Source organism: Opisthorchis viverrini (genome assembly GCF_000715545.1).
Source record: "Opisthorchis viverrini unplaced genomic scaffold opera_v5_234, whole genome shotgun sequence".
Taxonomy (NCBI): Eukaryota; Metazoa; Platyhelminthes; class Trematoda; order Opisthorchiida; family Opisthorchiidae; genus Opisthorchis; species Opisthorchis viverrini.
In genome coordinates, this window is record NW_008751892.1 from 747,447 (window position 1) to 766,430 (window position 18,984).

General features: G+C 40.6%; 1 protein-coding gene across 1 annotated transcript in view; it reads right to left on the reverse strand.

The window, feature by feature from the left end:
- The window catches only part of T265_08776 (hypothetical protein), a gene marked incomplete at both ends in the record, with an annotated part of 153,407 nt that extends 135,061 nt beyond the window's left edge, over positions 1–18,346 (reverse strand). The window contains one exon of the mRNA XM_009174668.1: positions 18,288–18,346. Within this exon, the coding sequence (XP_009172932.1) occupies positions 18,288–18,315 (28 nt within the window). The remainder of the gene's footprint in view (positions 1–18,287) is intronic.
- Between the last annotated feature and the right edge of the window lie 638 nt (positions 18,347–18,984).

Consider the following 18,984-nt stretch of genomic DNA (forward strand, 5'->3'; position numbering starts at 1 on the left):
GGAAGCCTTGAAGTTTGGTGAAAACCCGTATCTAGGCAACGGAGTACTGATACATCAGGTTTCCTTGAAAACCTTTGTGACTACTCACTTCACCACTGCGAGAAGTTTGGTACAAAATAAATCCATGTCTGCTAATTCAAGTCATCACATTCAGCCTCTCTTCCCTCCATCCTCCGGAGCTTTATCTCTTCGTAGTCGCATTACAGTAAAGCGCTAGTTTTCACTGCTTATGGGGAAGGTAAAGCGCGCAGTAACTTTAAGCTGTCATTCGAGATGAATTCAATTACAGAAAGCATTTAGGTCACTGGATCTTTGCCTATTTTTGGTACACACAGGTCATACTAAGTTTCAGCATATACATGTTAATCTGCCACAGTGATTTCCAGCAAATATCTAATCACGTGGAATAAACAGGTTTATTGTGTATCCCTGGGATTTGTAAAACCTGTGGTTGGCGTTAGATCTGATAACAGCCCAGCTACCAGTTATCCACCCATCCTGTTCGGAATTTGGCTTGCTTAATACAAACAGATGAAGCTATAGTGTACCACTGCATACTGTAAACGAAATTTCATGACCACATCATAGTATGTAACAACTGTACGACTGTGTCACGCACGCCAGATTCAGTGACGCTGTCCACTATGTCTATTAAGCCGATGAAATTTTTCAGTCTGAACCTGTAAAACCGGAAGCCTTAGTAACCCAAACCCTGTTTGACCTTCCGCGTGAACGCTTACCAGAAAGTTCAGTTGATTTACCTGCAATTTATTCTAACTAAAACTGTCAGCGCTGAAAAATCCCAAACTAATCACAGTGAGTTCAATCGTGAGCAACTTTTTTAGCTTTGGTACACTACAAAATGTTCTTAACATAGTACACTATTCATAAAGTTGCTGAAAACTTTTTAATAGTTTCAATAATCCTAATTTTCCTTAACATCACAGACATAAAACACATTTAGGAAGAAACGGCGTTCGATGGTCTTTGCTGCTAACTTAAATGTACATGTGTGAAATGGACGGGAGTAAAGCTTACTATCGTCGAACTGGATTGATGCCTAATCCTTGGTTCCCATTAAGAGGGCGCGATCTCTATGTGGTTAGAATGAATTTACTGAACGAAAGGTTCGTGGTTGGGATCCGACCTCTGTCTACGTTTGGATAACCTGGTAGTATCCCAATCCCCGTGCTTCCTTCTGGTGGCACGGCAGTAGGGCGTCGAAAGTATGCTACAGCTGAACTTTAGTCTCGTGGAAGGTTGGCTGCAGAAACATTTATAAAGTTACCGGCAAGACAGAATAAGTCAAATAAATTTATGATTGGGAAATGTCATACAGAAATAAAGTTAGGTGCTGCTGAGTATCAAGACTGCAGTGCCAGTCGTGAATCGAAAAATCAATACAGTGACCTAAATATCTATGATTTGATAAAAAGATGGGATACAAATTCAAGTGAAGACAAGTCTCATGAAATTCGGACTTCTCTTTCAATCTCCCATAACTTCTGCCTTTCATTCTAGCTTTTGAGCAAGGCTCTTCGGTTAAGGATACCAACTCCCCCTTGTTCTCGACTGGGCATTCTGGTAACAAGATGGATATCAACTTCACAACACATCGACCTTTTCTTCACCAGTCTTGGCTCCTGATTAGCCACCTGGAAGGAGAGCTGAAAAAAATTCAGCTACTACGAATAATTAAGATTCATTTTTACGATTGCACTTTGAATCTTCTACTCTGTCTGATGATTAATTCCGTGCTGTATGATAGCTGAGCGCTGATCAACACTACTGGTGTAATTCCTTCTGCAGTAGGGGAGTGGATACGAGTAAAGCACCGACCTACTTTCTAATCCAATAAACCGACTTCTCTGTAGGTAAGACTTGATTTTTTCATGCACCTACGCCATGCACTTTTCTAATTCTCAAGAAAAATTTGTGCATCACTTACTCCCGACACCTTTACTTTATGAATGCTGGTAACTTCAAAAGTGTGTTTCTATGGCCATGTTGGGAAAATATTCCTGCGCAAAATTTTAGCTTCTTGTAAAGTTGACCTGAAAATTTAACAGTCTTCTCCACAAGATATCAACAAGATATTAACTTTAGAGTGCCTCATGAAAACGCATTTCCGGTGCGTTTTGAGATGCTGAATTGACACCAAGTTTTAATCATGCTATTCACATGCCGTTCACATCACTCCATTTGCCCTCTGTCCAAAATCTCTATTTCCAGTCAAGTTTACAGCTTTCTCTATCTGCATAAGTGACTTTGACGTTTGTCGTTATTTTGTGGAACCCTTTTAATCAAATTAAATCTTACAACTCTCCGAGAAAGGGCCCGAGACATTCCTGGTGACCGCTATTTTTGGTTATGAACCGATGACGTTTAAAGACGTAACCTGATCCGTCTTCCTTCAGTGCTTCAGCACTGTATGGGACATGTCGCATTCCACTGACGATGTCTACTTTCAATGTGTCCAAATTTGATCAATCAATTGTCTTCCGTGACATTCATTTGAATGCTACGTCAGAAGGTGCTATTTTTTATTAAATAAACTGTGTTGGTTCTGCAAAGTTGACTGAATACTGAGATGTTAAACAACTAATCTCCATTCTCAGAAAGTTGGTCGGGTTTATTTTTTCTAATGGCACGGACTGCAGATTTATGCCTTACCTCTACTCAAGCACAGGAGTGACAGACGACCACAACACTATCTCCTCTGGAGACTGAGCATACCAATTCTTACAAGCGTCGTAAAATGCAATATATACACCTGGGTCAGATGACAAGGTTATTGTGGGGGTTATGAGCGACTTTTTACTTAAATGAAATCTACAATGAGCTCTATGGGTGTACTAGGTGTTACTGAGGTCCGCGAAATCGGGGATTTTTCTTGCATTGGCAGTTAAAACGAAAGTAATTTTACAGGGCAGAATATCCAATGAATTAATTTCCGAGGATGTACAGCCTAACTGGAAAAACGATTTAACACAAATCCAAAAGAATTTTGGGGAATATATCTAAAAGATATTTTACGCGAATGGACGAAACACGTGGTTGTTACGCAGGACTGAGTTCATCGTCGGCAATTCCGCGGCGCAGTCAGGAATCGTCTACCACAATATCACTACACCCCAGTTAGGATTCAGCTTGACTGACCCCGACTAGCACTCAGTATGAATGTGATATTTATACAGTCTCTTCTGATTGAACAAGGGCTTTGAAGGTCTTGCAGTTTTCAGGTGCTATTTTCGATTATCGGCATTTGACCAAACCCTCACCTCCAGCATGAGGTTATCAAAAGGACAAAAGCAGTGCTTTGGCGGCTTCTGTGGCAGCCTGAAACCTCTAAACGGAATAAAAAAAACGAATCTTGTCCTATGAATCCGTTTTTTTCAAGTGAATGATGACGAATTTGTTGGATCACACCGATTCCATTTCCTAACTTTGATTTCCACAAGGCAACTTTCACTGGACTGTCAGAAATGCTAAATAAAAAAAACGAATCTTGTCCTTATGAATCCGTTTTTTCAAGTGAATGATGACGAATTTGTTGGATCACACCGATTCCATTTCCTAACTTTGATTTCCACAAGGCAACTTTCACTGGACTGTCAGAAATGCTAAATAGTAGCTACCATGTGGCAGAACAAATTACTTTTAAGAGAAAATGAATCTAGAATGTAAAAATAAACCTTGAATCGCAGAATTTGTTGCGAAGGGTGCAACGTGAAACTGCACATAGCAAGCAGCTTGCTTTACCCCAGTGACACTAGGGTCACAAAATTAAAATTAAAATTATACAACCGGTTATCCAACGTTTGCCCAACGAGCAATCAAGGGTCAAAGGTTAAACACTTACCACGATATTATGTCAACTTGCTTCAAAACAGCTACTTCCAAACACAATCAAAGAAAATCACAACGCAACACAAAACTAGAGATTCAAGGATGCACGTTTAAAGTCTACGCAAAAATTTTTACTTGAAGTAATCAAAAGCAATAAGTGCTGTACACAACCTTCAGTGTAACGACTGCAAAAAACGCCTGTTGCGTCGAATATAATGAAAATATGAATACTCGTTTGCAAATACAAAACGAGATCAATAATCCGTGTTTCCTTCGCGTGGAGCTCGAAAAACAATTCAATTCAACCAAGACAGCAGCCAATCCAGAACAAAGTGGAGGTGTGAGTTTACAGGAAGAGCAGTCAGTATCAAGCAGAAGAAGCCCAGAATCACTATGCAACAAGACAAACGGGAAAATAATGGAGAAAAAAGAGAAGAGAACCGAGGAACAAATCAAATCGGTTTTAACAGGGGTGCCAAAACAACCAAAATGATTTAGCGCAGAGCACCTGATGGACCAGCGAGAATGCACAACTAGGAGACAATTGATTATGTACTATCAAATGTGATGTGTTTAATGAGCCATTGGCAGTACGTTATGGATCAGGATGGACCACCAATAGAGCCTATGGATTTTTACGCCCTACCGCGCCAAAACCTCTTAAGAAACTAAGAAAAACAGAATTTACGAGCGTGATGGTGTCTAATGAATCATGAATGAAGAAATCAGAGCTTGGAGCAAAACAGAGTCAAGATAAACCAAAGAAAGAACTTGGTTCACCGTTAGTTATTCCCTATAAACCAAACTCTACAAACCCAAGCCCGAGATAAGGACACATCCAAGAAATAGAGCACTGTTGATGTCTCCCCAAGTGGGGTGAATCTTATCACTCTCTGCTAGATCCAGAAATGAAGACAATCCATACTACCTTCCCACCTGGGACTTTTACAGGTGATTCTCATTCGACAGTGATGTAATGCACAACCATCTGACTTCTCTGGAGGCATACCCTTCTTGTCGACTTATTGTTACTGTTGCACTTCCTAGTACTTACCAGCAATAACTGCTCTGCCTAGTAGAAAATTGATAGCGAAAATTAGCATTATGTAATCTGGTGTTTCTTTGGATAGAGGAGTCGCGGATTCATGTTCGTTATTTAACAGTAAGTACGGATTTAGAGTTCGAAAATGACACGCGCCCGTTTTCTGACCAACGCTTAATTACATACTCTTGGCCATAAAGTGGAACTATTCTTCGGAATTTAAAAAGTCATCTTTATGTGTAAATGTTAATTGCTATTAGTAAAAAATTCTGAAAAAGTTCCATCCAACCCAGGTTTGTAAACTACGCGTTTATTGGCCTCTTATATTAGTTAGATACTCATGTATATGCATATACACAAGTATGTAGAGAGCATCACTGGGTTTCCATGACCACAGTTAGGTAGCGTGATAAAATGAGTAAAACCTGTAAATCAGGGAGTCCAGGAGGGAAGGAAGACAATTTATCGCATGGGTCACAGTTGAAGACCTTTTAAACTGGCCGAAATAAACCCAGTGCCGAGGAATGTAACCCCGAGAATACTGATCCATGTTGTATCGGTTGGAGAATCCGGGTGCAAATAAACCGAAGGGTCAAACGGATTTTAACTGGCTTCCCTCAAAATTACCACCTAGTGTAACTTATGCATCCCAATTGAATGTGAACAGATTTTTATGAAAATCAGAATGCTAACTGATTCTCATCGCAAAATAAGAATACACCAATATAGTCCAGACCTATCTGCAAGTGTTTTTCGAATACTGACATATTTAGCGCAAGCTAATGGATTAAAGAGTGATCTTATTTTGTTTATATTGTATATGTACATCAAACGTGGGCGTTTTGTGCGCAATGGATAGTCTGACGACATTTTCAAATGATTTTTACTAACACTCTACGTGAGTTGCCTCTGTCAGCCAGTTGGATTAGAAAACATCTAACTAGATGCAGCCAACAAATCAGTAGACGAGCAAGTGTTCAAAACGTTAATTCAACAAAAGCGATCCATGTAGGACACAAGACTTTGATTACGCCAGGAAATTCCATGAAACCAAAAGCACTGAGAACGTTTCCAAAGGCTTATACGATTTTCCATCTGTTTGCTCACATGACTGTACCAAGCGATGGAATAGTTTTAGCGAGCTGCGACAGCGGCTATCACCTTTCTTTTAACAGAACGCTACATGAAACTACAAAGTATCTCACCAAGTCGGTCAATCTGTGATAAGCACATTCCCCTCGCGTGTGAGGAAGCAGCAAAAGTTAGTTTTGACATGAGGACGTAAAGGCTCTTATAAATCAGAAGCACATTTGCTTAGTGATCAGAACTTTAGTGAAACATCTTGCAAGCAAGGCTCTTGTACCATTCATAAATGCTCTTCTTGCATCAATCCTCTATCTCTCCTAAGGCTAAGACAGGCTGTAAGTTGCATTCTTCCCTATTATTTACGTCTTTATCTTGTGATTTTGTTCATTCACTAGAAGAGAAAATGAGTGACCAGATAGTTGACAACTGCAAAATATTTTGTTTTGAGCAAACAACCAGGCCATACAATTTTTTGAATAAAAGCGCTGGATTACTTTGCTCAGTTATTGATCTTGCAACTAAATAGCTTGCTGTTAATGGGACATTTTCCTCCCCAAATAATTTCATGAGTTCCAATAAATCGACTGAGGATTAATTTGCTGACACAATTTGAACAAACCGAAAAGCTTTAAGACAGTTTCACGTCTCGCGTTTCCGATGTAATGTCCGCTTTTTTAGAAGCTCAAAGGCTTGATAATCAGCGGCACTGACAACAACATTGTCCTTAAAACACTTGTAAGCCGTGTCTGGAAAACTAGATATACTGTTCACAAGCAGAGCCTGATGCTCATCAGGAACACCGGTCGTTTACGAATGAGGACCCACATTTTGTGGGCTTCAATGATTGGGCCGCATAACTTGCGCGTCAAAGTCTACCTTACAGAATAAATGTTCACTCGGAGTGATTAATCTGTGGCATGAGGTTGAAGCTCCGGAGCATCGGAGGTGATACACGTGGGTGATTTAGTGATCTGGATAGAAAGCTTTTATTAACAATTAATCGAAAAATTGCGACCTCAAACTGTTTCAAAATTTTCAGCACTCCACAACAAATAATTCTGTGCAAGCGAATGATAATTTGGTTACGAATGAATGGTATGCAAAAATGCACGACCTACTCAGAATGCGGGAAGATTTCAAAGGCTCACTACTCCATTGTCCTACTTCGGAAAATAAGAAATCGCTGTGTCCTGGTTTAGAGTCCAGCCAAAGATAATACACACGAGAATTCCTAATGGTGCTTCAAGGAGGCAATTTTTGGCTTCAAATCTCTTCAAAGGATAAATGCAGTGCTCAACCGTGTTAAATGCACTCAAAATGCTTATTGGTAATGTTTAAATTGAGGTGGCACTCAACCGCACTTTTGTTTGAAAATCAAAACCATCGTTTATTCCTCAAAAGTTTAGCAGCTTTTGAATACACATAAGTACTACAGCACATGGTGCCAGAGAACTACTGTTGCTATTAGTAGTCGAAAATATCAGACTGTTATTTGAGACTTGTGAGCGCGTACCTTGTTGAAGATTTCCAATTTGTCCCACATTATCCCAATTTTTGATTGATTGTACTATATTTCTTCACCATACACTTGAGTTTTGCACGAACGCAGTTAATGTAGCGGATATTTGGCTGTACTCTCAATGACAATGAACTGGACGTTTATCCGCTCACCGCCATATTCATCTGCTTGCGTTCCGCATGGTGATGCCATCAATTTAGGAACAATAAACTTCTTACATAAACTCAAACTCAAGTTTGGCCCTCTACGTGCTTCACGACATGCCTTTAATAAAAGTGTACGATTCTTGTTCGATTGCAGGCTAAATTTGATTGTAGTGACTTGTCAGTCTGGCCTCATGACATCCAATACAAACGCCGGAAGCATACGAATTTGGTGGCTAAAACTTTGCATATAGAGTACACACATAAACTGCGCGTCCAAAGAATCAATCCTAGGTATTTGCTAAATATTTCGCTATTGACGTCCACATGAAACTAAACGGTTCCATTCCAATCGGCTACTACTTTCGACTGTAGGTAGCAGTATCAGTAGTCCCAAATTTGAAATCACGCATGTTGATCGTTTAAAGGTGAAACTCAGTGGCTTACCCAGTCTTTAGGAACATAGCACTAAGCGTGTTGCTTATAACAACGCAATCACCGATCTTTATCAATGCGAATACTATACAGCATACTTTTCGTTATTCAAAATTAGCGTGCTTCTCTTCCCAGACCAAGTCCCTTGAATAACATTCAACATTTTTTTCTTTAAACTTCGGGCTTTTTAACGTGGTAGTCATCCAGGTTAGTAGTACATGTGGCAGCATTTCCTTGTTGAGTTTTACAACAAAACACATCTGATCAACTCGAAGGCATATCACCTTCACTCACGTTCTTTCAATAGATTCAGCGCAACCGTTGTTGTGATGCCTTTTGATCTGCAATCAATTGTAGTGTGGTAAAACATAGTTTCCAATAAACGGTTTGACGACAACACACTATTCAGCATTCCTTCAAAATCCACTTCAGGATTGAAGCGTGTAAGTTAGAATCGGTCGTGACTTGATAACGCGCATATGTTGCAAAATGTGTCAAAACCATGTCTCCGAAAATTTACTTATCTCAGGCTATTTTGGTACATAGAGTGCAAGCGATCTTCTGCTTTCATCAGTGACCTACCATCTGCCTACCAAAACCTCTTTTAATGAGACTAAATGTTTCTCCCTGGATGTAAAGAAGACTTTTATGAAACAAAGCAAACTTTGATTCTGAAGATGACATCTAACCCATTTCACGGTCCCATGTATACATGATTAAGTTAGTTTCGTCCTTGTAAATCAAAATGTTAGATATGCCAAAACCGGCAACATTCACTTGATTTGTGGTAAAATGCCTATCAGCCATCGACAAATGCACGACTATTCTTGATTGGCGATCATCTTCACTAATTTCTTGAAGTACCATGCCGTACCAGTGCATTTATTTCTTTATCTAGGTAGTCTTTATAGTTTTAACATCCAGAGAATATTTAAATTTGCCTCTCATTTACTATGTGAAGTAAACGGTCTTCGGGTGCAGCAAATTTTGGTCATTAAGCCACGCTAAACGTTTCTGCTCCAAAACGTGCCTGTAACAGCAAAACACAAATCCATTTCAACTCGCCTTTACACACAAAGAAAAGTTATAATGCTTATTCTAACTGGACGCGGCTTCATGTCTACCAAAATTGAACAGCATTTTAATTTTACAGTTCTTGATGGTCGAAGCGGAAATACATATAAAGTCACGATTCTGATTACAGTGGTCAGCGTTTGTTAAGCATTTCCTCACCAATGAGAAACTTTTTTGCGGATAAACGTTCTTGGTTTCTAAAGTAATAAAAGTAGAAGAACCTGAAAGATTACAATTCTCCGTTCTAAACTGGTGAAAAATTTTGTTTCTTCTTGCACTTATCGTGTTTAGTATCTAATCAGTTAATTGATTTTCATTTGTTGACCGTCACCTTACAAATGCAACTGCTATTGATTCAACAAATAGTCTGGAAAGCAAATAAACGACCTTTCCTTCGGATTATTAGAGTAGAATTGCGTTTGTCTCGAAATTACAACAAAAATCCTTGTGTTCCTTAGAAAGTGTCATTACTATCATTGGACTATTTGTAAGAATACGCACGTTTATTCAACTCCTTGTTCCTGGTTTTAATGATTCGTCTAAACTTTCTAGCGTTTCAGTAAAATATTAAAAAAAATAGAAAAATAGGAAATGTGGCAGAATGGGTTACCAAACTTTCCTTGTTAGTGAAAAGTGCTCATTAAGTTTAAGAGCTTCGTACTCATTCCGTTAAGAAAGAACACAGACAATATCTGAAAATGTTCTGCCAAGGCAGAATATCTGTCTTCTATCAAGATTTACATATTATAAAGTTTAAAGAACCCAAACAGAACTGTTCCATTATGAGGATGTGGCACTCATTTATGCGTTAAAAGGAACCAGAACACAAAGGTTTACGTGCAATTCCAAGGCTTAATTTGACATTTGTGACATGATTACGACATATTATTCACAGAAGAGTAAAATTAGACTTAAAAACTACCATATCAATGAGTTTATGTGTAAGTTAGTGGAACTGTTAGATCCAGAATTTACCTGTCAAGGAGAATGCTTCACTCCAAAATGCAATATTGCATTAGCGAATTTATTCCGTTCATTACACCAGAAAAAAACACTCAAGCAGCACCAACCGAAAACAGATTTTACAAGCCAGAGATAGATAATGTAATAGACGGTTAACGTTTCTTCTTTGGGTCAAAGAAACATGTTTTCACAGAGGATTTCCTTTTCCCTAGCACATCACGAAAGGACTGTATCTCACCGTGGTGTGATGGTTTGCATACCTCGGCGACCAACTGAGTTGTCCCTGGGGGGTCTCCGACCGACAGTCACAGAGTATTTCATATCAGGTTGGTCACTGGGTAGAGGTCTGAGGAACTGTCTCTTGGACCTCCAGGCTAGGCACTGGAACATGTGTTGACGTGTTCCGTAAAGATGATAGTGTACGTGCACTTCCAGCCCTGCATTGCTGCCTCGCGGTCAGGCTTTTGAGCCAAAGACTTTGTTTGAGAACCTTAAACTTTCTTTCGTCTATTTGTGCGCGTCCGAACCCTCATACAATCATGATATTTACAGATAACAATACTCTCATTCCACGTCAAACGTTGCGCTCCTAGCAGTGATACTGACCGTTTTCTCTCGCCCCACATCATACTAAGCTGCAGTTTCTGTACGTTTGAGTTCAGAGTTAGTTTTTAAACCACGAAAGCCTGTCTACTTAGTCGCCTTCATTGTTTTCACGCGGAAGCAGGCAGGTTAACAGATGGCCCTTGCTGGTAAGCTGGATTTCTTTCGCATTGACGTATGTTGTTTGTACAAACAACGATGCAGTTCGCAAGTACTGTTATCGGACTCACCGTCTTCTCGTTCTCTTCTAAATTCCGGCTGCGCACCTCTAGCGACGTAGAAATCACTGTATATGGACAGTGGTATTGTATTGAGCAAACAAGTAGAAGCTTCTCTGCTTGGTTGAATACCCGTTGATAGTCGCCCCTTTGCGGTTCGTTTATAAAACTTTCTGAGAGAATCTGGAGGAAATGAGGTCAATCGCACCTTGTTTATTGTGTCTGCTTATTCTTCAACTGGCTATAGCTGCAAATCTGCCAAGGACAGTTTCAATGACTCTCTAGGTGCCCTTCTACAGCGGGCTAAAAGCACGGATGTCGTTGTGGTTGCTGGTGACATCAACACCCAAGTAGGTAGACTGAGCGCTGCTGAGGCCTAATCGGGTGGTTGTCTTGAATTGGACACAAGACGCACGGACAACGCAGACTGCTTACTTAAAATGCAAGCCGATCACAGACTCTTTCCGTTCAGTACCGATCTCCGAAACAGTAGACATCGCTTGACAACATAATGCCCACCATCAAACCACCTCTGAATCCAAATAGACCGCATCGCCGTCAGCTATCGGTGGCAATCGTCGGTCATTACCTGCTGCTCCTTCTGGAACACCAGCTTGGAATTCAACAACGCACTTGTGCGCTGGTGCCTCTCAATGCGCTTTTTAGGTAAATCACGCACACCTCGCTTAGCCATTGAGGAGCTAGCGGGTCCACCATAACTAGCTCCTCGATCCCCTGACAGAGGGTACGATGTCGGATATAAACGGTCACCGGGGAAGAATATCTGAACCAAAACTCGAAATCGGAAAGCTTGTTTGCGGCACAACACATCCAACATCATCCGAACAGCAAAAATTTGATAAGACCATGTCTTTGCTGTAGAACCCTCTAAAGACTCCTCCTGGTCGCAACCAAAAGCTTGCCTGCGCCATATGAAATTGAATGTCATTACAGACCAAAAGTTTGTTGGATTCGAAAGGCCAAAGAAATGGAAGGTGCGAAAAGTGCTAGAACTAAACGCAGTCTGTTCAAATGAATTTGTTCCGCTAGTCCTCGGAAACCTCCTGTCAGCTAAATGATCAGGAGTCAAAATGGCCTCATAATATGCAGCAAAGCGAGGTATCTTAGTCCCTGGACACAGTACTTCAAACAATAATTCGGCTGGCTACCTGCTACTTCTAATCCAGAATTCCGTCTTTCATCAGAAGGGTGGACCGTGAGTATGAAGCTACCTCCAGTCTCAGAGGTGTCCAAGTATTTTTTCCCACTCAAGCGTCATCCTGCTGCTGGTCCCGACGACCTGTCACCTGCTCTCTTCAGGGATTGCGGCGGGTTTTTAATTCATTGTCTGTCTAGCCTATTTGCGTCTATATTGGAGAAAGAGTCCGTCCCAGACAACTAGGGTGAACCGATAGTAGTGCCCATTTTCAAAAAGGTTAGTCGCATGGAATATAGTAACCACAGGGGTGTCAGTTCGATTTCTATTGGGTTAACGCTTTTGGCACCATTGATTCGTATTCTTACAGCGGCTCGTGGAACCTTGGCACGTTGGAATCAAGCGGGAGCACGACCTGGAGGAGGCTGCGTTGACCACATCTCCACACTCCGTCAGGTGACTCACAACATTAGTATTCACTGACTTCAATGGTGCGTTCGATTATGTCGATTGGTCAGTGTTGTTAACACACTTGCTCAACAGGGCATACCATGGAAGTTTGTGTAAATAATCCGATCCTTATATTCACATGCCTCTGTGTATGAGAGTGTATAATGATCTCCCCAAAAGCCTTCGAAGAACAGTGGTACCCGACAAGGATATCCACTCCCTACTTCTTGGCCAGCTTTTTCATTGGTGAAATGATAAGTCAGACACTGAAAGTTCTTCGAAACTCCACTTTTCAAATTGTCGTTGATGGGAACTTTGCCGATCCGGAGAATATAGACGACATTGCACTCCTCTTTGGAGACCAAGGCGAAGCACAGGCCCAGTTGAATAGAATGGCCCCCGTGATATCCTATTTCAGTATGTGCATAGTACCTTCAAAGTGCAGAGTCATGCTTCAGAACGTGCAATCTCTTAACATACCAATCACAATTCAAGGAGAAGCACAGGAACTTGTGGAGAATTTTACGTACCCAGGTAGTTGTATTAGCTTCGACGGAACTGTGTCTGATGCAGTCATTTCACATTCTCAATGTTCGGAATCACGTATCTAAAGGAAATACCACTGGCTCGCATGTACTGGGCCACAGTAAGGGCTATGTTGTCGTGCGGCTTCGAGTGTTGCCTTTTCGGGCATAAAACATGATTAGACAAACCTTACGCATGTACGCAGTAAAGCAGCAGTCTCGATAATGAAATTACCGTCTTTGATTATAATGACTGCATAAGACATAATTAATCGTATACATACGCCTAATTTACGTGTAGTTCTGTACGCATGGGCATTCTATCCCGCTTGCCTGCACTCAACGCTGTCTTCTGGTGATTCCCTAGTTTGGCTCATATTTTGACCAAGTCTACGACCACCTACCTCCCCAAAAACACTGCAGTTTTAGTTAAGACTGGGTTGAAGAAATTTCAAGTGTTTGTAGTAGAAAAATAGAAGAAAGCCAAACTTTTTTAGATAAGCCATGATATCAAAATGAAAAACATCTCAGCAGTGATTGGTAGTAGCAGCTGCTGTTGAAGTAATGATGTTTTTCTTATTACCTGAACGTTTTTTAGAATAGTCGCTGGAAAAAATAATTTGTTCCTCAAAAACAGCTAGAGACCAATAAATACAGGAAGTACTCTTGCTGTTGTAAACTGGCTAATATTTTTACCCAGTCACCTTAACACCCTCAATTTTCAGTTCTTCATTATTTGGCTCTCGATAGCCCCATGAACAACCATATAGTCGTTCATTTTTGGTAATATTTTGTGGTTTGAATTGGGGGTGTTTGTAGCAGTGAGATCAAACGCTCATTGAGGTGCATCAAGTACCTCTGGCAAACGGGTTGAAAGTGGAAAACATGGTTATTTTCACCTTTCCTTTCAATCTGCCTTTGCGCTTTGGAAACTCTCAAGACGACATTATAGTATTGAGCCATAGAAACTCTTTTCTGGTAAAACGCTTGTGTGTTAATCGGCATGTTTCGGAATAAGAGCAAATGAATACATGTAGATGAAGAATGTCATAATCAAAGTCGAGTAATTTAGTCTAAAAACATTCTATTTTGTGTCAAACCCAAATTTGGTGGCTGCTTCTACATTAAATAAATGTGTCCCTATTTTTGCATGGTTTGTTCTCTCTAAGTCACCCTCTGAGAACTTGCTTTAAAAGTATTTACTGGCTGCAAACAAACTATGTTTAGTGCATAAGTAAGGAAGTCGCCAACCGTGATCCACACGTTGGTTGTCAACGCCAAACCAGCCACCTAGATGATTTTATTCTTGACGAAGTCGGTCAAACTAAACATTCTTGTCACTCATCTGTTAACCTGTAGCTATAAGACTGGGTAAGGACAGACCAAATATTTGTCTTCATGTAAACTGGTTGATGTGGCAGATGCGCTTATGTATTTGGTCAGTTGTATGGGCTAATGCTGCGTGGTGAAGAGTTAAATAACTTCTAGAATTCCGATGGTGAGAGCGACGTCTGATGGCTTTGCATCTTTGTGACAACGACTTGACATCCGCTTGCACGTCGAAATCAGGGTGCATAATGCCGTTGTCAAACCTATCCAACTTCACAGATCGGAGATGATCGCAGATGCAGGAGACTTTTGAAGGCTTTTCACCTCTAAAAATTGATAACTTCGAAGCGTTGCGCGTGTCCGGTTAAAGCTCCAGGGGATTTTCAAAGATCTTCACCCCCTATCACTAGATAGGCTAATCGAACCAAACAAGCTACGTTGTGTAAGCCATGTACTGTGCCACGGATTGGTCATCTCGTAGGGCGCACATTTTTCAGTCTTGTGTCGAATGGAGACGGTACAGTGGTGGTCAGGCTTATACCTGGCAATGAAGTACACAAGCCATTACAAGTAGGCTGAGTTGCGTTGGAAACTACTGCCTGCCAGAATTGACGGCACAAGACGAGAAAATCGAGTGATTAGTGACGCTGGAATATATGCTTGAGTCACATAGCTAATGGTAGTCTTGGAAAAAACTATGCCTCTACCGAGTAACCATTACCCGTTGCCTTATTAAAAAAGCGGCAATTTGACGTCAGCAAACCGAACAGACCGTTGTACTTAAAGCTTTGTTGTCATTTCTTAATTTCCCTTTTTCCCTATTTACTAAATCGTTACAGTCAGAATCAATACGTTGAGTCGCATTCTTTTGTTAACTGTAACGTTCATTGGCTTAACGGTTGCCTAAACTGTTACTCTGCCTCAAAGACTGCATTAGCACCACAACAGCCTTACTGTACAACTATGATAAACCTTAACAAGGCTTCGTTGGACACGTTTCGCGACATCCACATGCCCAACCGACGACATTATCGAAAAAGAAATGCACAATTGTACACGTATTATGTTGTGCACCTTAGATAAACAGATGTTCTCATCTAACCTAATGATGCCAAAAAAGAACACTCTTCTACAATTCTATTTTTGCAACACGATAACCCTTTGTGGCGCACTCTTTTAGTTGATAAGAGCAGCTTTTCTGTCACTAATTTAATGCCCTCCCAAGAGCATAACATTAAAGAAAACTGGAATGTTTACAACGTTATGAAATGTCTCCCTTCTTATTTTAATATATAAAATCCCAATAAGTGACATTGCAGCCTCCATTTGCACCACAACGTTTGTCGATTTAAAGGACTAAGCATTCTGCTGTCTGTTGTACAACCACGTAAGCCAATCCGCTAAACCAATGGCAACCTACATCTTTTTATACCTAACCTCTTTTGGTCACATAAAAGCTAATGTCTTAAGTTGATTATGACATAAAAGTTGAAAGCTTTAAGGCTCTAATCCCTATATGCGTGAAGAGTGCAAAAAAATTAATCGCATTTTTCACCCGTGACTATCACGAGTAAGCGCTTGAAGTTCCACAAAAGACACTTAGTTCGAGCCCATCTCATATTAGCCGCAAAATTCAACCCTGATCGATTCCAAGAAGGAAGGAACCAGATAAGAATCTCACACTAGAATTATCTTTACTTTCATACCTGTGATGAAGTGGTATATAAAAAGCGTTCCGGGGTTTTGTCTTCCTAACCCAAAATAGTTGCCACTCCCACCCGTTGCTAAGTGGTGAGAGTAATTGGAAAGGTTCACTTTTTACGGATCAGAAGAGGCTCTTGATTTTTGACCTTGTTTAATAAAAGAACGTCTTAACAGCTGAATAGCGAAGTGAGGATACCCAATTGAAAAATACAATACAACCCTCGTGTCGTGGAAGAGCTGCTTAGAGGTGAATGGTCACCTAAACCGCTAACAAATTCCAGGTCACACTTTTGCGTCAAGTTAGGGAACGGCGTTTATAAGACTCATAGATCTCTGATATTCATGCTCCAATTTTCCCACACATAAGGTCCTGTGAAGGAATTTTCTGGCACATCTTCTTGCAACCCTTCGAAACCTTGACACACAACCCAATCTATCACTATTACCACAAGCCATGCTTCGTTGGACACGTTTCGCGACATCCACATGCCCAACCGACGACATTATCGAAAAAGAAATGCACAATTGTACACGTATTATGTTGTGCACCTTAGATAAACAGATGTTCTCATCTAACCTAATGATGCCAAAAAAGAACACTCTTCTACAATTCTATTTTTGCAACACGATAACCCTTTGTGGCGCACTCTTTTAGTTGATAAGAGCAGCTTTTCTGTCACTAATTTAATGCCCTCCCAAGAGCATAACATTAAAGAAAACTGGAATGTTTACAACGTTATGAAATGTCTCCCTTCTTATTTTAATATATAAAATCCCAATAAGTGACATTGCAGCCTCCATTTGCACCACAACGTTTGTCGATTTAAAGGACTAAGCATTCTGCTGTCTGTTGTACAACCACGTAAGCCAATCCGCTAAACCAATGGCAACCTACATCTTTTTATACCTAACCTCTTTTGGTCACATAAAAGCTAATGTCTTAAGTTGATTATGACATAAAAGTTGAAAGCTTTAAGGCTCTAATCCCTATATGCGTGAAGAGTGCAAAAAAATTAATCGCATTTTTCACCCGTGACTATCACGAGTAAGCGCTTGAAGTTCCACAAAAGACACTTAGTTCGAGCCCATCTCATATTAGCCGCAAAATTCAACCCTGATCGATTCCAAGAAGGAAGGAACCAGATAAGAATCTCACACTAGAATTATCTTTACTTTCATACCTGTGATGAAGTGGTATATAAAAAGCGTTCCGGGGTTTTGTCTTCCTAACCCAAAATAGTTGCCACTCCCACCCGTTGCTAAGTGGTGAGAGTAATTGGAAAGGTTCACTTTTTACGGATCAGAAGAGGCTCTTGATTTTTGACCTTGTTTAATAAAAGAACGTCTTAACAGCTGAATAGCGAAGTGAGGATACCCAATTGAAAAATACAATACAACCCTCGTGTCGTGGAAGAGCTGCTTAGAGGTGAATGGTCACCTAAACCGCTAACAAATTCCAGGTCACACTTTTGCGTCAAGTTAGGGAACGGCGTTTATAAGACTCATAGATCTCTGATATTCATGCTCCAATTTTCCCACACATAAGGTCCTGTGAAGGAATTTTCTGGCACATCTTCTTGCAACCCTTCGAAACCTTGACACACAACCCAATCTATCACTATTACCACAAGCCATGTGATAAATAGAACCTTCATTTGGTTTATATGCACTGCAACAGCGTTTTTAAGTGTCTGTTCCAGTCGCCCTCCCCCTCGTTGTAAGGTGTAATGTTTTTTAAAATATGATTCCCGGTGACTTACACAGTCTACGAGGTTGTGGTAATAGCATCAGCCCACAACCCATGTATGACACCATATCCTATTGGTCGTGCATCAGCACACCCAGATATCTGTCCGTTTCTGTGTATGCAATCTTCAAGCCCTTCAAATGGCTATCCCAGTGGAACTTATACGACTTTCGACAAGGGTAACTATGGAGGGAAAATCACGTGATTTCTACTCAGTTATCGCCAATTCCATGCGTATAATACACCGATACACCTCGCATGGTGCAAAATGTTCAACCTTCATGTCAATTAAGTACTTAATAAATAAAATAGACGCTATGAAGCGAGGAAAATGAGAGACAATTAACATTTTAAATGTTAATTTAGTCCATAATTGGGAATATTCGCTACGGATACATTCTGCATTAGAAAAGGACTTTGACACTTGAAAGGCCTTATGACTTACTATTCGGCGCGCTTTTTCGTTCGCCCATTATCAATAATTCACTGTTCTTCACATTCGTCCGCCATTGATTTGCCTCGTTTATCTTGCACCAGTGACCTTGAAAATTTAGGGATTTCAAACAAGCTCAACTTTTGACTTCGGGGCTGCGGTAATCCAGAACGTCTTTAGGAGGGACAGTTCAGGCTTGCTTTCAACCACAGAGTACTCACCGTTAATGGTTATTACTATCCTAAAATACAGTATATGGCATCTCTGTCACTTTCACCTCTGAACGGATGCTCAGCAAAAGAGCGAGCGTCACTAGACCTAATGCGATTTGAATGGCGAAAGGTTTTGAGCAAATTGTAAGGAGTCAAACACAGCTTATACACAACAGCCCACAAAATTCAACAATAATCACGAGGCCTGAGTTCAGAATAACTAGAGCGAACTTTGGTTGTCCATATGTCCCCTAAGCACGTCCTCAAGTCGGAAGTCGAAGGAGTGCAGACTTGATCCAGAACAGTATTCGCGCTGAACTACGGACATGAGGTGCCGAAGCTGATGGGCAACCTAGTATCAGTGTTTGCCTTCGTGACCAGGTGATTAATACTGACCGGTGTCCGTAACCGTGATAATCAGTTCTGTGGCATGATCGATATGCATAACTATCATACATAATACCTGTTGGTATTAATATGGATGTGACCGGGACTAG